The 20,139-nt window shown below is 33.7% G+C and overlaps 1 protein-coding gene across 1 annotated transcript; it reads left to right on the top strand.

Annotated features, from left to right (window-relative positions):
- The first annotated feature begins 6,737 nt into the window (after window positions 1–6,737).
- LOC124630730 (protein lethal(3)malignant blood neoplasm 1) lies at window positions 6,738–16,936 on the top strand. The gene is made up of 4 exons (XM_047164709.1): window positions 6,738–6,846; window positions 14,025–14,175; window positions 15,072–15,203; window positions 15,288–16,936. Exons 2-4 carry the CDS (start codon window positions 14,025–14,027, stop codon window positions 16,607–16,609), a joined length of 1,605 nt encoding a protein of 534 aa, XP_047020665.1. The 5' UTR covers window positions 6,738–6,846; the 3' UTR covers window positions 16,610–16,936.
- Window positions 16,937–20,139: the final 3,203 nt, after the last annotated feature.

A 20,139-nucleotide genomic window follows, 5' to 3' on the forward strand; every position in this document is an offset into this window, starting at 1 on the left:
TTCAAAACTAAATTACCGCAACATCCGAAATCATCATTATAGGCTACTGCAACGCACGCAACGGCATTGACAGCGACATCGAGTAGTTAGTTATGTAGTTACAAATAAAGCGAAATATAATGTATTTTTTTCTAAATTGCACACACGACCTTGAATAATTGTGGACTCTAAAGATCAAGTATGCATAAGATTCACAGTTTGTTTTATAAATTACTCAATGTTCGAGTATTGTCATCGTGCGACTTATGGCGATGTGTGCGGCACTCTGACACGAGTGCTTGAACCTTCGTTATTTAAAACGGTTACAAAATAACTGTGACGAAACCCGTAACCTTTTGTACATGAAACGGTGGTGGGATGACTGCGTTTAGATGCACAATTTCGGTTTACGACCTTTTTACCTGATTACGGTGTGACTGCTGAGATGTTCGGTGATTTGTTGAGTGTACTTGAAATACATAAGCGTAAGTGTAGATCTTTTGGAACATGGGGATTTGATATGATATAAAGTGGCTGTGAATGTAGGTACAATTTACCTGTTCAGTAAAAACTGCTGAAAAACATACAATAATAATAAAACACTGTTCTAAGTGGCATTTACTCTTAATTATTTCATAAGGAGAAGGCGTTCTATGGATCACCACATATTATAACACCACACTGGCTGTAGGTATTAGGTAATCCCTTCATGTGACATTGTAAAAGTTAGTTGGTTATTGCAGGTTCCGAGATATCACATATACCTAGTAACTTATTTACCCGTTTGTTATAAAAACAGCCTCACACTTTTTCGATTCAAAGTAGAAATAGGGTTTAGTCTATGCCGATGTAAATCGAGTTTAATGCACCTTAAAGTTTCTGAAACGATAATACTCATAGAAAAAATCTTTATTTATGAAAATAACAAAATTCTTTGAACGGCATTTATAAGATTCAATTTTAGTATGTTTTCAGCTCCGGCATAAAATCTCTTACCTTATAACGTTAGTGCAAGCACGAGCTAAGAAAACTCATAAGGCGCTTACAAACTCGTGGATATACTTGGATGGACTTAAAGCAACTGCCGATGCTTATACAAAATTATACGACACATAGTAATTCGTCTTAAAAAGCTGAAAGTTTCGTCCTATTTGTTTTAGTAATTTTGACTCTTTTAGATGAATAGACAATGGTTTTATGATTTACTTATACCTGAAGGCAATAACATTAAGGTGTTATAAAAAAAGTACCTACCTCATTATCTTTGAGAATACATGAACACAATTTTTGTGTAATGTTGAGTAGTGTCTACCTAACCCGAAAACTTTCTCGAGTTTTATGCGCCTAGGCAATACATTAGCACGGTGTTGCTTCTTAACTTAAACGTGTAACAATTCCTCACGGCACTGTTAACAGCTGAACTGCAATAAATTACCTAAAATAACCTGGAAAACAACACTAATAGGTATCTACGTAATAAGCAACCTATCCATACTTTTGCCATCAACTTTAAAATAACTTCTAAATGTCTAGAACCATTTTATTAAAGTACATAATTCGTGATGTATTGGAAAATCTAAAGCAAGCACAACAACAAATTAGTAGCGATCAATTACACCAGATGGCGTTGTGAGCTGATTGAAAGCTTTTACTGAAATTATATAAATTAAAATGATAAAGGTACACATAACTTGCAAATCGTTATGATTCCATTACCACTACCTTCAACTTTAAATTGCTCAACTGGTTCTCAGATTTAAAATTATTCTATTTCATTACCACATATACTTCTGCAAGTTTGCGTGTACCTAAAAAAACTCATTCTAAAATTAAATATCAGTAGGTAGATACAATTTCTGTTAATTACTTACCTAAATATTTGAAACTGGCGATCTTACCTAAATCTGGATATTTGTAGCAGTATACTTAAAATGAGAGGGAAAAGAGTCTAGCCTAACATTTTAAGTTCAAACTTATGTAACGCAAACATTAAAAAGAAAATTTATGAACAGACGTCACTAGAAAAGTCAATATTTACACTTGGTATTCAAATAATACCTAATGAAAAAGTTGTCAACAAAATACAAATTAATACATTATAATTATTAAACAAATAAAATCTTTCCTCAACTTGTGTCAAGTAAATGAAAGTTAGGTAATAAGTAGACTAGATGACACTGACTAGACTAGATGGGGGCTAACTGACCATGTGTGAAATGTGTCCAGATATAATAATTATTATTATATTATTAATTATAATAAATCTTGTTGATGTAACAAACTATTAGCCATATTTTGAATTTCTGGAGGATCCAATGTGATCATAATGCTTCCAACAAGATCAAGAATATCTGCAAAGGCTAAATTGTTAGCAGAATGGATGAAGGAGAATGAATGTATAAAGAAATTTCCTAGGGTTGCTAGCAAAGCCGTGGGAAACAGTTAGTTACCATAAAGGCCTTAATAACGTAATAAATTTAATTAAGTACATTAGAATACAATGAGCTTTGTATCGGATTTAAGTTAAATGTAAATTAAAGACGTGAACGGTGTCATCAATCGTGACTGTACCGAGTTCCTGAACTACTTAGACTTCACAGCATAGACTATTGGAAAGGTCATCCACGATGATAAACAAAGCTAAGATTTAAACATAAAACTATTAACATAGTTGCATGCGATCATTTATCATGATGCACTTGGTTAGAGGAACTGATGTTATGTTAATTGTTGAAGTTTCAATATTAATTTGATGCAGACATTCAGGGCTAAAAAGTTTATCATAATCAGTATTAATGCCAGAGTCTTTCTAATTTGGGGTCTATTCGAATATACGTTACTGAGTATGCACGTAAACGCCCACAATGCTAACTGTACTATATCATAACGTAATGGTATTACAGATCATCTACAAAATTAATATAAAATCTGGTTGGATTGGATTAAATGGGTTTGAATTGAATAGGTTAGGCAGACGATAGCAATATGCATACACTTTAGTTTTGTGCGTTGCTATTTTCGTAACATAGATAAACATAGATTTTTTTTAACGATCTAATTAACATAATTTTGGGATCCAACTAAACATAGAATTACACCATTTTTTTGCACCTAAGTATTTTTAATTTAACTACAGATACCTCCAAAAGTTAAAAGGTTAATCTTATGTAGACTAGTTTATATCATGTACATAATTGAGCTTTACAAATCCGGAAAATTGATAATTATGGTTGCGAACAAAATAATAACATATGAGTCTGTAAGAAACTACATTGCAAACAATGAAATATATGTAGATATTGCAAATAATTGTGTCTGAAGTGTGACGTTCACGCCAGGATTAACAACTCACGATTATTTATTTATATGACGTAGAAATATTCAAATAAAATTAGCTTAGTCTAGAATAACAGGATGTCAGAAATAGTCTTTAAAAATCCATAAAATTAAATCAGACAAGATTAAAACAATAAAATTATACTAATTAATGAGAAATTATTTTTATTTCTCAAAGGATGCACTTAATTAACGTTCAATATGTGCATATTTTGATGAGATACATTTTTTTCTTATTCGCCGATAAAGAATTTTAATACATAATATAAAATTCAAAAGCTACAAAAGTTTGCAAACTTTTTATGTATCTAAACCTGGCCTATATTATGTACCTCTTTACCAAAATTTTATGGCAAAAACCATAATCTTTTTTGTGTGACAAACTTTTCCCTTAGAGTACTTTAGAAGAAGATACATATTTATCGCATTCGTATACGAAATAGCTTGACAAATGCTTTATGTATTGGTGTGAAGAACATTTTTGTTGAGGTCTATTTCCATCTAAGTATATTTTAGTGTTTACTTCACTTTGTAAACAACACGAAAATAGTTTTAGTACATTTATTACATCGCCAATTTTATATCAATGCCAAGTACCTAGTTAGAACTTTTTCATATATATATTTTTGTAAATGCCTTTAAGGCCATTCTTTCGACTAAGACGAGTTTTGGGAGTTATAAACACTAACGTATTCCAAATATGACTCTTTATTTCAAATAATATTACTATTTACTTAGTTAAAATAATATTCAATCCAATCACGTTTTCCTGGAACATGAAACATCTGTAGAACACCAATTAATAGTATGATTGATTTGCAGCTAATCAACCTAACAATCTAGAGGTTGACTGTTTGTTTGTTTCATTCTATCTGTCGGGGCAGATCTGTAATTTAATGCATTAATTGTTACTGTTGAGTTTAAATGGTAACATTTATTTGTAATTTGTTACGAAACGTTACTTCTGTCCATGGACCTGACCTATAGAAAACTGTAGATGTGATTCAAATAATTGAACTGAAATTGCTTATTGATAATGAATCAAAGCATACCTTATTAGATAAAATGCCAAAAAAATAAGCCACTTGAGATTGCAACTTCTGCATTTAGGGGATTCAAAGATTTCCTTGAAACTTCACATTTCTATTCATCGATGACCCTACAGCTTCCTACATTTCTCAAAGAGCCCACTTACGGCATCCATTGATGTACAAATGACCTTGATTGTGACGGTAATTGTAAAATAAACATTAAATACTTAACACTGACCTTTGTGAATTTGTTAGAGTATCTATTTGAACCTCAAGATCGAGTCGTTTTTATAAAATTTTACCCAATATTTGGAGTGTGCGTAGAAGTTCGGAGTTCCGGTTTGCTTTTTTTAAATCAAGTTTATGAGTATCTTTTCTTACTAATACGTAAAAGTCAAAGATGGGTTGATATGCTCGCCCTCACACAAATGGTTGAACCGTGGAGAAAGTTGCCTTTGTCCAGGATGTTAGGTCAAATCCGGATGCGGAAAACCGTGAAAAACAGTTCTAGATAAAACCTTTAAAATCGACATGTCTATTCTAATCTATGTAAGTACTTGGGTTTTTCAACAATTTATATGCAAATCTGCAAAGTTAAGAATTTGGTATTCAATACACATGTTTTGTTCTGGTCAGACCCGAAACAGGCAATTGATCGTTCTATGTCCAGTCATACAAAAACTTGGTAAAGTTTGAGACGTACTTAAATAATAACATGTAATAGTGTCATCAGTGAAAATAATAATATTATTTTATCAATCTTATTTTCAGTAAAAACTTGGGAGTTCGACAAAAGAGGTAAAGTTATCACACATTTTTTATTAAAAATGTAAGAATTCTTTTTGAAAGAAAAGTCTTCACCTAATAAGCCAACCATTTCCACCAAATTACTCCATAATTATATTGAATGACAAACTCCATACTTAAATTATTATTTGCAATGTTACCTGATCAAAATGACTAGAGGCCAGAAAATCGGCTTATTCACCAGATAATATCCTACTAATGTGAATCTTGTAATATAGATTAGTCTAAGTACCTAAGAGACACCATTTCGATTGTTTATTTATTAATACATTGAAAAAAATACTTGTTTTCTTATCTTTATACGTGTTTTTTTTATATCAAATCATACCTACAATATATTATGGGAAAAAAAACTACCTACATTATAATGTCAAAATCAATATACAATATCACGACAGTGCATTTAAAGTAACTTTAATTAAGTTGATGTTCTCACATGAGATGTAAATGTTAAATTTAGAAAGAAATCCAGCGATATCTGACGAGAACATTGTCATAAATAATCATAAATAGCAATAATATCTGAATAAATCTATATGATGATAAACACGAAAAGTAGAAGTGTCAACTAAAGCTAATCATCATAAAATATAGGTAATTTATTGATGAATGAAACCTGAGACTACCACATATATAAATGTTAGCAATTCAGTAGATCATTAAGAACCGCATTAGCTAAATATTCGCTTTTTAGTAGTGTAATAAATAGCTTATAATGCAAAAGTAATGTTGAATCGATTTGCAATGTAACGACATATTAACATACTCATCTCATTCTATTGTATAGCCCCAATTTAATGAAAGACAGCTGCAAATATATTTGATGGCGCAAATTACAATAAATTATAATTATTATCTTTTCAAAAAGTAATAAGTAATCGTTGTTTGAAATATTCAATTAATTGCTTTCTCTGGCCAAGACTAGTTAATTATTACTTCCGCTATACTCTACCCGTACACTTTGTTCATATTCGTATTAAGGTAGATGTTGTTAATAATTATAATAGCTAGAACTGTTTATCTAGAAACATAGAATCCATAGAAGTGGTCCGTTTTTGACAAAAACTATTGGATATTACCTAGTTGGAATGTAAGCGGCAATCATTGCGAACCCCCAACCTAAACACATTCTTATTCATTTTAATACATAGGTATACTTGATTGACTTATTAACAAAAAAACCATTTTAATCTATGTTTTAATCCCGGTATTTTTATATGTAGGCAAAACACCGAATAGCAGATAAAATGTCAATAAGGAAACCTTTGCTATTTTCGGTTCACTTTTTCCAAATGGCAACATGTCTAGAACATAATTTTACCTAAATTTGAAAATAAAAAAGAAATAGTATAACAGGTTTCTGAAAACCGCCAAATAAATATTGAATCAGAAAAGTACCAGAATGTTACTGTACCTTTAATATTCCATCATGCAGTTCCATCATAAAATGACTTCTAATTATGAATTTATTAATCGTGACATCAAGAACACGACCACTGGGCCCGGAAACATATTCTTGCAATAAAGTATGCCTCTAGGTATAGCGATGACACTGATTGTCGCATCGCTTATCTGTTCTAGGCACAAGTATTAATAAATTACGTGGTCCGAAGAATCGGCAGTCTCGTGCGAACTCTTGCGCAACAGGCCGCTAGACGGCCCGCGTTAATACACACATTGTAACCAAAATAAGGTAAGTCCATACATAACAATAGCAAATATTTCAAAACAATAATAGTGAACTGAATTCAGAAATAAATAGATCAGCAAAATTAAATTAGTGCAAGTGATAAATGGCAAGAAAATTTTCCAGAAGAAAAGCCATAATTAAATAACGAGGTACCACCAAAACTTTCCTTCAACAATGTCTTTTAATTTTTTTTTTAAATATTTACATGTTTGTTTTAATATTTTGGTGAATACATTAGCGAATCGTTTGTTTCGCATTTTACCACCTCGTCAAAGCATGTAACAAACATGCAACAACTCTAAAATACACATGATTTCAAAATCAGACGCATACTTCAAACCTATAGCTGCAACGTTTTATCGATAAAATCAGCATAGAAGAAAGCTTAGTACTATTCACGGTTACCTTAAAAAAAAACTATCAGCCGACCATCGGGCCAACGGGGTTTAATTGTGCATTGGCTCTAAATATCCGAGAACGATGCTTAAAACAGTTCAATAAACAACATTACGGAAATAATAGCATAGCTTCCGAGGACATGAATATGCAATAAATGTTATTAATTGCTCTTATAATGTACCTTTATTATTGAACAAACTTGTAAATTGATTGGATATCTCATCAGTGTAATTTGTAATGCGCTATGCTAATCTGACAGTCTTGAATTATAGTTAGCTTCCCAATGGTGTCCACCTTGTATAGTTTACGGTCTCATTATTAAGAGAAACAAACATTGTAAACAAACTACTGTTGGAGGCTCTGATAATACATAACGTCAACATATTTACTTTGTCAACCGATATGACATGGTACCTAATTTAGATATGGAAAAGTTTTCAAGAATAAGAAACATACAGTAGTTAAATTTAAATTTTTAATAGAGGTTCCTTTTACTCTAAAATATATCATGGTGAGTTGATTTACGAACTAAAAAATTAGAGTAATGAAAACTTAGTGTTAATAATAAAAGTGAATAATTTATTGGTATAGGAAACATCGAGTTATCCTTATAACAAGGTATAAATTAACATGCGGGATATATCCAACGTAAAGATGACTTCAAAAGTAGTTAGGTAACGTATCCCTTGTTAATAAACTTCTAAAGTGTACCACGACATGAAAGTAGTAGGGTTTCATGGTAAATTATGGCCGGGAAACCACACAATTTGGTCTATGGCTATTAGCGAAAAGTATGAAGCGACCTTGAAATAATCACTTAGATTCTAACGTGACCTCATCGGGTCAGTGTCAAACTTAGCGACAGATATTATTTATATTACTTTTCCAAAAAAAAAAACTTACTTGACAGTCTAATGGAGGTGGTATTGACCTTATAATGTATGTTAATGTGCAAAATGCTGGTAAATGACAGTTAAGTACAGTGTAAATCCATTTCGTTATTCAAATTTAGCGATTTATGACAAGATGTTTATGCATAATATTAAGATTTAATTTATGGAAAGTACCATTTCTTTGCTCGTTAAATCTTTCTTTGGTAGAAGGATTAAGTTATATTCGGGTTTATTTGTTTATGCATAATCTTGCTTAAACAAATAACCATATACAATACATTGGAGTCGATTAATAATATAATTTTATTCATTTTATAATAAATAACCTTTTTATAAATAAAATAAGATAATCCTCAAAAATAAGCAGTAATTTCCATACCATAAATTTTCAATCATTTAAATAAGTCGTCTTCAAAAAATAAAAAATATGACAATGAAACTACTCCACAGGTTTCCTGTTCTCACACTTTCACGTGTTTAGGCAAATAAAAAAAAGTAACGACAAAAACTGGCAAAGCAGGTGTCACGGTTATCCGCGATTATAATACATAAATATACTAACCAAATATAAAGTATTCTATCAAAAATTCGGAGTTGGTGTTAAATGTTTGCTGTTTAACAAGTCATATAAAAACGGATTCAGACAGACATTGTTACTAACCTAAACTCAGTTATCAGTATTCACATTCTAGTTAATATTATTTAAAATGAAAGCATTCTACACTGTATTTTTATCCCCTTAGTAACAGAAATGAAATCATCTAAGAGGATTTAATAAGCTTTCCTATTCCATTTTCAGCGATATAATTAATATGCACTACCTGCATTCTCAACAATTATTTAGACATTAAAATGTAAATAGATCGATGAATGCATAATATAACCATAAATAAAACTCATCGTTTTCAATCGCTACAGATCCATTCACAACTCAACATCTTAATAAAATCATTCATTAAAATTAAAATAAATTCATTTGAATACTAAAATCAACTATAAAATCTGTATCATTTGTCCAAATGATCATAAATCTTCATTCCTAATCTGTAACAGAAGCTTAAAAAGCGATCTATATTTTAAAACAAGCCATTAATACCGCTATTGAGTCAGATGTTTGCATACGTTTGTCACAATCACAGTCACATTCAGTTCTTTAATAAATTGGTATTATTTTGCAGAATATTTTTATTGTGATGTTAATGTACACGTGAATGAAATTAATACCTTGTCACACTTTCCGCATCAAGAAAAACTAAACTTGTTCAACTCGTTTACTTTAAAATCAAGGAGTTTCTTTATATCACTGCTCTGTTAACATAACGAGCAAATGTCCGCAGGAGATTCGTTAAAAATATTCTATTAAATTTTATTCAGCAATAAATGCCTCCTACCAGATCATAAACTAAAATTTGAATAACATTTTAATTCATATTACATTTTACAATAGGAAACTTTTTAAAAATATCGTAAAATCGGTTCCAAAGTAATTAAAATACAAAGATAATGAAAATTTGATTTTATTATAAAAGCGTTTTGTTTCGACACCACGACTCCCCACTTAGTGGTAACGATTTGTATGCTAATAAACAATACTGCGATTTTTATCGCATTGTTATAGCGCTATTATCGTAAAGCTAACGTCATAATCCAAATGTTTCATTGTGCGTGTAATTTACAATTTGATTTCTTCTGAAAGCTCAAAAGTCGGCTGAACTCATCTATTAAAATATATATATCTTTGAACAAGCAAACAAGACTTACAGGAATGCTACCGCTTTTACTGTGATTGTATTTGTCGATTAATCTTTTGTATCGAACCACTACACTTCTAGTTTATAGAAAATAATTACTTGTTTATCCAGATTACTAGATCCAAATTATTTAATGACTTTCACAGAGCTTGAAAAACTTAAAAACATAAGCGACTCTTTAGTTATATTGTAGTATCATTTAATTAACGTGTAGAAAATTAAGAAGATACATATCTAACGAAATCAAGACAGTTTATATTAATGGCTACATAAAAAACCTGTCGGTAGCTCATCAACATGAATGATTAATTAGGCTCTGACACGCATCGTATATTATAATTATACACTAATTAGTCAAAATTTTAGGATATCATGTTACGAATAATTTCAGTAAAAATGTTCACTAATGTACTATATGTAAAAGTATTAAATTGACCCTAAATAAAAAGTCCAAGAAAATAAAATCTTTCAGGATAGTATGATAAAATAAACGCAACTTTCATATTTCAGATGCGTCAAAATTATTTCAACAGAATCTGAATATGATAGAATTTATGATGCTCATCGGTAGGAATTGCTGACAATTTTTTTGCACCAAATAATTTTGTTAGGATTTTAATATTTTACTGTAAGGATAGATAATAATAGAAATGGCTTATGTAGAATTTATATGCATATGCGTATGAGAAAAATAATTCGTAGAAAAAATGTGTGGTACATGTCATTATCATAAGCACATATTGATGTTCCGCTTGACATCAGAATATTATTTACTTGGTTAATTGGTGACGTGCAGGTTACTCAAGCGTCCAAAATCTAAAATATACAATAATGATCTTTATGATAAACACAGGATACTAATGTATATTTTAAATGTTGAGGTCAGGTATCGTCTTTGAAATCAGCTATTATTGAAATTCGTACTTTAATTAATTATTAGATTCAATGTGAACCGTGCATGGAACCGTATATTCGAATTTTGCACTTATTTTTTTTTTTATTTAACACCAATCCGCGTTTAGTGCTCAATCCTTCTCAAAATAAAATTAGTTCTACAATGACCCTATTACTACTATAAGGAAATCGTACTTAACTGAAACGTTTTGTGAAATAATGTATTTTAAGTACTAAATTCTAAAAAATAAACCTATTTTTTATCAATGAAATTAATATTTTTCAAGGATCTAAATAGACCTACATAAAACTGAATGTAAACATTATAGTAGCATAGGTACCTACTTTATTATTAATGATCAGCTTTAAAACGATGTTTTAAATATTAATTACCATAAAATTAATTACAAATATTCATTTCAATATAGTGAAGTGATAAAGCAACTCGATCAACTAGGAGCGGCAGAAACTTTGATCAATCATAAAAAGTCTGAGAAATTCCTTTTTGCCTAATTAAAACTGTTATTTTTGTGGCAATTTCTACTCAATCATCCGTAACAGTCCTTTTATATAGCCAGAACTGCTTAATTGTTTGGTTGGATGTGTAATTTTAATTGTTTTTTGCACATAGATATATATTCCACAATAATAGTAAACTTTTGTATTATGTTAAATAACAGGTGTGGGCTTTACAACCAATTCAATATTTTTTATAACCTCATGATGTGCTATGTCGATTTGACAACTATAAAATGACGTCATGTCTCTCGTAGTTTCAAGCCACAGAGGATAGAAAGATAGCGGATATGACAAAGTGAAGGTAAGTCAGGCGCCTTCTTGTGGATCACGGTAACGTGCGGTGGGCATATCAGTTACTAGAACCTAGAACTAACGACGAATTCGGGTTCCTTGTCAAATCAAAACCAATCTGTCAAAGATTGGTCTTGATTGAACGGTGATTTTATTTTGAAAATAATAGGCGGGTTCCACAGCCGGTGTGTAACGTTCCTCGTCCCCCGAAGACCCTCATTTTGGCGCGCTCGTTTCTTAGGAGTTTTTGTATTATGACGCCTCCATCATTCATTTTGTTCTCCATGTTTCAAACTAAATGATTTACGCTCCTTATACTTAAGCACTTAACGCGAATCGCGTAAAATGTTTAATATTCTCCTTGACATCGAGTTACGTTTTTTTCTCATGACATAATGTTTGGAAACACTTCAATACCACTATTACTTAATAGACTCTTATTAAATGTCAATATAATTGTAAGAAAGCTCTTTATACTTAATGACATTTATGTTTTTAACTCACTACTCACTGATTCCTGGAGATTGTTTTAATTTTTTGGTAGACAACACTTAAGTATTTGCATGCATATGATGTTATCCTTTTTGAATATTTGTTTTTACATACTATTAGAAAAAAATAGGCCTAAGTTTCTATTTGTTGTTTTCGTAACATACTCGTGAATGATGAATTTACGTTATTTTTTTTTCGCTTTTTTTTAAGCTCACTCACATAATATATTTTTTAAATTGAAATTCGAACATAAAAATACAAGCCAGGAATCAAAAAGCTTACCTATTTGCTAATCAATTACTTGCATAAAATATTCAGAATACTGATTTATTGATCAAGTCTGCGCCTCAAGTATTCGATGCTTATTAAATAAATCAAATAATATATATGTAAGTACTTATATTAAAAACTTTATAATTTTTTTTTTTTTTTTGATTACATCACTCGCGTTAATCAAATTTATATACATATTTACAACACAAAAAAAAAACTTTCCTAGTAGAACAAAAAAAAATATATATATATATATACACTATATCTAAAAGGCGTCAAAAAATTCATCCCCATCGCTGTCAACTGGGAGCGTACCCAAGAGGCTGGCAGTATTACCTCGTTGGATGGCCATGCTGATCCTTTGTCCGAGGTAATAGCCAGCCTTTTGGTCACGAGAAGCGTCAACCAGCCGCCTAGACAGGTCTTTAAATAGGGTGTGCGCATTAGGACCCCACGACCCGAGGGTTTCAACCCCAAACGGTTCGAAAATATAGTTGCCGACAAGGCCACTATATTTCCGCCGCTTGAGGTTCTCCGCAGCCGCAGCGGCAGCAGCAGCACAGCACGCAGAACTTGGAAGATGGGATGGCGCAAGAGTATCGACGCAGGTTGCGTCCCATACTAAAGGCCTACCCATCTTCCAAGGGAATAAAGACATGCCGTCTGGTCTCTTACCGTCGTCGCGTGCCAGGCCATTTGGTTCCAGTACAGCTGGCACCCCGACGGCAACAAGAGCCCGACGTATAATGTCGTTGATATTTGCGTGCCGCGCAATACGGCCCGCACTACGGCTGCACGACAGGCCATGGTGTCCGAGGCTGGTGACAGCCTCACCACAGTGGCAGCGATGAGGGGAGCAGCACGGTGCTCCTAAACGTAAACAGGTAGCGAGGCGGAAAGTTGTGTCGTCAAACATGGTGCCAATGTTTGACGACGGTAGTGCCTGCAGCCAAAGTCCCGACTCCCATCTACCCACAGCCAGTAGGCGCGCTCGCTCAGCAGGAGTAATTGCCGTTTCTATTAAATTATTCCGGGTTACTCTGCAGAGCGGCTCATCCCACTGTCTCTGGGAAGACGGGTTGCTGGGTAGATTTTCATTCGGGCAAGTAATTTTCCATGCATCCATAGCCTCGGCTATGTGCGGCATCTCAAAGTCAACCAGTGTTGAAGCAAGAATATTCCTGGCTAACTTCTCGGTGCCGTGAACCGAGGATATGAATGCCGGTAAACTAATACTGGTAATTTTGCGGACGCCGAGACCTCCCATCCGGATGGGTAATGTGGCTTGCTGCCAGGCTCGGTCGTCCAGGGCCACATTGAGAATGGAAAAAAACTTTAACTTTATAAATTATTTAGTTTAGTGCAAATCTAGACTTATTTTGATAACACTTATTTAAAAAAAATCATACTTGATTGAGAAACTATGCAATGCGCATGACTAAATTGTGTAAGAATATAATTTGTTAAAAAATATGTGGAGATCATATAAAATTAAAATTCATAATTATACATAGGCAACATTTCAAACAAAATACCCGTCCTTTGATTTAACATAAAATTAAAAACAAAATATTGATCGAAACAATAGGATATTTGAAGTTTTACCGAAACAAAACAATCAAACTTGGTATACATAAAAAAATTATATGATTTTTTTTTTAAATTCCAGATGCATCAGCCGAGAAGACTGCGGATCACCGTGAGCATAATACTATGCTTCATGCTCCAAGCTCAAGGTGCCGACAAGTACACGGACGAGAACAGGCCTTACGAGTTCGGCTTTAAGATCGACGGCCAGCAGCACAGGCATGAATCTAAAGGTATGCTTGAATTAAAGGAGGTTCAGGTTCAGAAGAAGAATGGAAGCCGACCATAACATAATTGGGGAAAAGGCTGGGAAAATGATGATGAGGTACAGAAGACAGCTCATTAATCTACCTTAAACTGTCAAACTTCAGTAGATTTTCAACCCTGTCACAATAGTGGAAGGTTCGACCATTTTTCCAATCACCAATTTGACAAAGTCGGGTAGGTTAACCTGCTGACTTCTGTACCTACAGATTATTTTATGTACATATGATGTTCATCACTAAAATAAATATTAATAAATAGTAGTAATAATGTATCACCATTACTTTCCTTAAAGTTGTCCTTGTAGTTGCAAGTGTCCAAAAGTCCGGGATTCTATATGGTCGCGTATGCATGGCAGAGTAGTAATAATAATGCAAAAAAGTAATCACATGAATTAAATACTTTTTAAACCAAAATAAATCAACTAAACCTTGTTCATATCAACAAATGGATTTCGTTAGTATCAGCGACAAAGAAAAACATAACTTTTTGTTAAAAAAACACCTATAACAAATCGTTAGATTATTCATTTCCTAGTTAATTAATTGCGAATCTAATGAGCATACATACTAGTATAACTTGAGTGCCCACCCAGATTATTTGATTCAGCCTTTCCTATAAGGCTATATTAACATGAAAAATAATAAATGTTTTTTCAAGTTTATGAAGTCAGTTTAACAATACTTTATGAATTTTGTTTTAGCAAGTTATTCCTACAATTTAGGATAAGTCCGCCTCATGTGATTAAGTGCCTTAATATAAATTATAGAACCTTGGCAGGGCTTATGATTATATTAGCCTTTAATGGCAATAAACTCATTATTATAATGTATTCAAATATAATAAAACCGATGTATGTTTACAGACAAAGACGGGATTATCATGGGCGAGTTCGGCTTCATCACTGCTGATGACGTGTACCATGTCACGGTATACGCCACCGACAAAGATGGAAAATTCAGGATTTTATCGATGAAGAATATCCACTTGAAAGCATGTAAGTATTTACATTTTTTCAAATTACATACACCGTTCTGTTTATGTGCTAAATCACTAACCAATAATTAAATATGAATTCCAGCTCCTGCTTCAAACAATGGATTGTCAACATCGTCACGACAAGGGCATGCTTTGGTATTACCACCCGCGCAACCGGCTTCTGTACAAGCATCAGCACCACCAGCTCCGTCAGCATTGACACCACCTAAACCCATATCTATAGAGCCCCCAGCAAGGTCATGCTCATCTTGCAGTCTACCTACAACTACCACGCTAGCACCGCCACCTTCCTACATCCAGGCACCTGATAATAATAATTATAACAATCCGAACCAATTCAGTGCACCAGGTGCAAGCCCTCAAAATCAACAAGGTTTCCCACCATCATCTTCACAACAAAATAGCGCCCAAGGTGGGTTCGGTGGTTCAGCATTTGGTCCTCAAGGTCAACAAAACTACGCACAGCAAGGACCGGTTGCCCCTGGTAGCGTGGGCTCACAACCTGGCCAGGGTGCACAAAACTATCCGGGCTCCGGCTCACCAAACTACTCCCAAGCACCAAGTTCTCCGAATGGTCCTAACAACTACGCCCAAACAGGAGCTGGCTTCCCTTCAAGTGCGCAGAGTCAAGGGCAACCGGGACTGAATCGAGGAGGACCTTTTCAAAGTCAGGGAGGACCTGGACAAAGTCAGGGAGGACCTGGACAAAGTCAGGGAGGAGCTGGACAAACTCAAGGAGGACCTGGCCTTGCTTCAGGAGTTCCAGGAATCGGTCAACGAAACAGTTTTACGGACGGCGCTCAGAACACCGATAACTTTGGACAGGATTATTCTCAACAAGGCGGGCCATCTAATGGTCAAGGTTCGTTCCCACAAGGAGGGGCTCCATCTTCTGGTGTTCCAGGAGGAAGGACTTCGAAACAATATGTTGGCCCTGAACAGCAGTTCGATTCCCAAGTCGGACCGAATGGTTCTCAGGGCCCACGTGGAGCAACTAAACCTACACTATTTTCGGCTCAGATGCAAATCGTTGACAAGAATACTGACATAAACGCACTTCGCCCTGGAGAACAAAAAGGTTTACCACCAGGCCTTACGCAAGACGATATGACTCAACTACTGTATACTTTTAACTACACCGTAGGATTCCATGGACATTTCGAAGAAGGATACGCGAATGGTGTGAAGAAAGGATACTACTACGTTACTGGAAGGAATGGCGTTCGAACGAGGATTGATTACGTAGCTGATGATTCTGGTTTCCATCCTAAAGTATCTCAGGATGTTCTGGACTTGTTGTCTGATGATGTTCCCAAGCCTGAAACAGAGAAGGACGAGAAATACGGCCTCAAGGGCTATGAATTCAAATGGCTGTTTTATCCAGTTGAGTCTAAAAAGCAGTAGATATGGATTTTGTTAAGAAGTCGACGAGTCGTGCTAATGAACCTAGTGTTCAGGCCGTAAACGTTTTGGTACAAGGCAAAAGAACTTCATAGCTTTACTACAATTTACTATTAATTTTAGGATAGAATAATATAATTTACAATAAGATTTTATAAGTATAGGTAAGATTAAAGTTAATGAAACACTGCCATGTAACTGCCATAACGTAGTGAGCAATAAATGTAACGATTAGTATTCTGATTAAGTTTTCATAGAAATGCAGGAAAACAAGAAGTTAATCGTGTGGATACATGTTTAAAAAGAAATAAAAATGCAATATAATAAAAACATCAGTGTTTTATTATTTTTTCTATTAATAAAAAGAAATAAAAAGAAAATACTTCCTTTAAATGGAAGCTAATAAATTATACAGAAGCAAATATGTCTTTTTGTGGCTGATAAATTGTACATCTTTGATATTCATACATAAACATAGATAAATGGCTATCAATCGTAATTACTAACATACAATTGAGTAATTAAATAATTCAATTCATTTGCAAATGTACAATTTTGATATAAAGATAATTTAATTAATTGAAAGAGATTCTTTTCTTACCGGCTTTTTCCATGAATCAGTTTATTCGTATCATGCGCTAAAACTACTTAAATAGGTAAACATTAAATCCATGCCAAGATTTAGGTGCTAAGTTTACATTTGATTGAGGAAAATAATTAAATCAAACAAACACTTTCTGTTTGACGTAATATTTAGCCAAAACATACATTCGAAAGAAATAAAAATACGGAAAGTCATGTATCTATTGATTTTAAAGTTCAAAACAAAATTAGGTACCTAAATATTGTACTTTCCTATAGCTTTCCCAGACTTAATCCCACGGAGGAGAAAAGACTAGCTTAATCCTCATGGAATAATATTATGTAGTAAGTAAATAGTATTAGCAGTAGTAGTGTCACCTATCTACGGCGTATCTTGACTACAACTAAGTTCACCACATATAAATACAACAACATCGAACAATTCGAAGACGACAAACACCAATACTTGTTAAGTGACCACTCACGCCCTCTACAGTCAGCGTGATGAACTAACGCGTGTAGTTCTACAACAGGTTAAGCAACTTGTTCACATTTAAATCGCATACGCCGATGATCTTTTCGATTTAAATCGAATGATTTTCAATAGATGGCAGTTCACAGTTTAATATAGTCAATATATAGACGGGCCCAGTGTGTTTTTTTCAGCTACTTCATTATTTTATATTCATATATAATGTCTACTCATACTGTACTATTATTTATGATTATTAAATAACAGGAAGTAAGCATTCTTTCTCCATAACAACAGTTCCGACCACCTATAAAGCTTGGCTTTTGCTATACATGTGAATCGACATCGACACCATAGTTTTAAGTGCTGTACAATTTGAGCAAGTGAATCATCATCGGGCTATCGGTAAAAGTATCTCAAAGCTTATCATTCTTGGAATTCATGCCAGGAAAAATCCCAAGGCAATTTGCCATTTTCCCTTCAAAAATAGATAATGGCAGTCTTTGGTTATCATAAGGGTTATCAGAAATCGACCTGAATGGAAGGTACCCTATATAATATAGGTTGTAATCATTTCGGTGCACCTTATGTATCCTTTAGAGCACCCGCACACTGCATAGGTACTACATAGTCGGCCGAAAGTTACCCCGAAGGTAGAAAAAATATTTTCTTTAACGATAATCGTGAATTTAATCAAATTTTTTAGCCGGCCAAATACCGGGTTAATACTGATTTTTGCAATGTGTTTACTACTATTCATCTTCATACTAATCTATGAGCCCAAACAAACTATAGGTTTACAGTGTGCGGGTACTCTTAATGTGATGAGTAATATTTTAATGTATTAATGATATACAAAATGCTTACGATTAAATTATATTTATGGCAGACGAAATCATAATGTTTGTCAATTTTATAGTTATTTTATTAAACAGATGTCTAGAATAAATCCGTTGCATTTTCCTTTCAAAATAAATAGGTATCTATTTTTGATAGTTTGTAAAATACAATAATAGACAACCTTTATTTTTAACCGACTTCCAAAAAGGTGGAGGTTCTCAATTCGGCCGGTATGTTTTTTTTCTGTGTATGTACATTGATTACTCCGCGGTATATAGACCGATTTACGTGATTCTTTTTTTTGTTCGACGCCGAATAGCTGCCAGTTGGTCCCATAGCCATCAAGTCAGGATCTGATGATGGAAACCCTGAGAAATCGAGGGCAACCTTCGAAAGTTGTAGGCATACACATGGTAAAAACTTAACACTCAGGTGTATGCCTGAAAGCACTATTCAACAGTGAAGATTTGGAGCTGACCTGATGATGGAGACTAGAGAGGGTCGAGGGAACTCGACAACTGAATATGTAAACTACATCGTGTTTGGGCTTATATTATTTGTATTGACGAGACCTTTGCAACAGTGAAAGTTTGGAGCTGATCTGATTATGGAGACCAGAGAAGGTCGAGGGAACCCGACAACAGAATGTGTAAAATACCTCGTATTTGGGTTTTTATGCTCTGTATTGATGAGAACTTTCCACTTATATGAATAGTGACAACTATTCGTATCACTGAAAAGCTGTAAATAAAAAACTTTTTACAAAAAAATTAAACAGACTTCCAAAAAACACTAAAAAGTAAAAAAAAACTAATTTTAGGTGCATCGGCCTAGAAGTCGGTGGCAAAATTAACTTAGCAACATCCGTCAGACACCGACTTCTAGGCCGATGAAGTCCTTTCGTCCTTTTGGAAGTCGGCTTAATTTTTTTGTAAAAAAGTTTTTTTATATGATTGAAGGAAATGTCAATATACATATCGATAGTAGTGAAAATGCTAGACACATCATAATGCTAGACTATTCATAGGAAATCTCATAGGAAATTATTTACAGGAAAAGTCGCATAATTAAATAACACGGGCAATTGGGGCGGGCGGAAAAAAATATATTTTAAGTATATTTACCGATTACCTTGAGTATATAATATACTTAAACTGTGCTGTACTGAATTGTATGTATGTATGTAATAGTACTTAGTAATTTGCGAGTCGGGCTCCACACGAAGCAATCATCGGATTGTTGTTATATCCTGCATTAACTAGACTGCGTTGAAACATAATGTCTTACTTCCTTTAATTATAACATTTGATAAACATTTATATATTTTAGATGCGTGGGATTTAATCCTATGACCATAAAATTATTGTGTAAGAAAGAGTACCCTACAGACTGCAGACTAAACAGTCGGCCGAGAGTTGGCCCGTACATTTATAATATATGCGTACTATAGTTATCGGCACGAATCTTGAGCTCTGACCTACATCTGCGCAGAAGTGATTTATTAGCAAAGAACCAATCCTGAGGACGGCTATGACGCGATGCACTGCGGGCCAATCACCGCTTTAGCCCGCCCCCGCGCTTCACTTCATACCACAAAAGGGACCCAATAAATTACTTCTGCGCGGTTGAAGGTCAGAGC

Source organism: Helicoverpa zea, chromosome 5 (genome assembly GCF_022581195.2).
Source record: "Helicoverpa zea isolate HzStark_Cry1AcR chromosome 5, ilHelZeax1.1, whole genome shotgun sequence".
NCBI classification, from domain to species: Eukaryota; Metazoa; Arthropoda; class Insecta; order Lepidoptera; family Noctuidae; genus Helicoverpa; species Helicoverpa zea.

Coding starts and splice junctions, on each gene's coding strand:
- LOC124630730 (XM_047164709.1), top strand. CDS start 14,025: ATGCATCAGCCGAGAAGACTGCGGATCACCGTGAGCATAATACTATGC. Junction 14,176..15,071: donor GCACAGGCATGAATCTAAAG/GTATGCTTGAAT, acceptor GTATGTTTACAG/ACAAAGACGGGATTATCATG. Junction 15,204..15,287: donor GAATATCCACTTGAAAGCAT/GTAAGTATTTAC, acceptor TATGAATTCCAG/CTCCTGCTTCAAACAATGGA.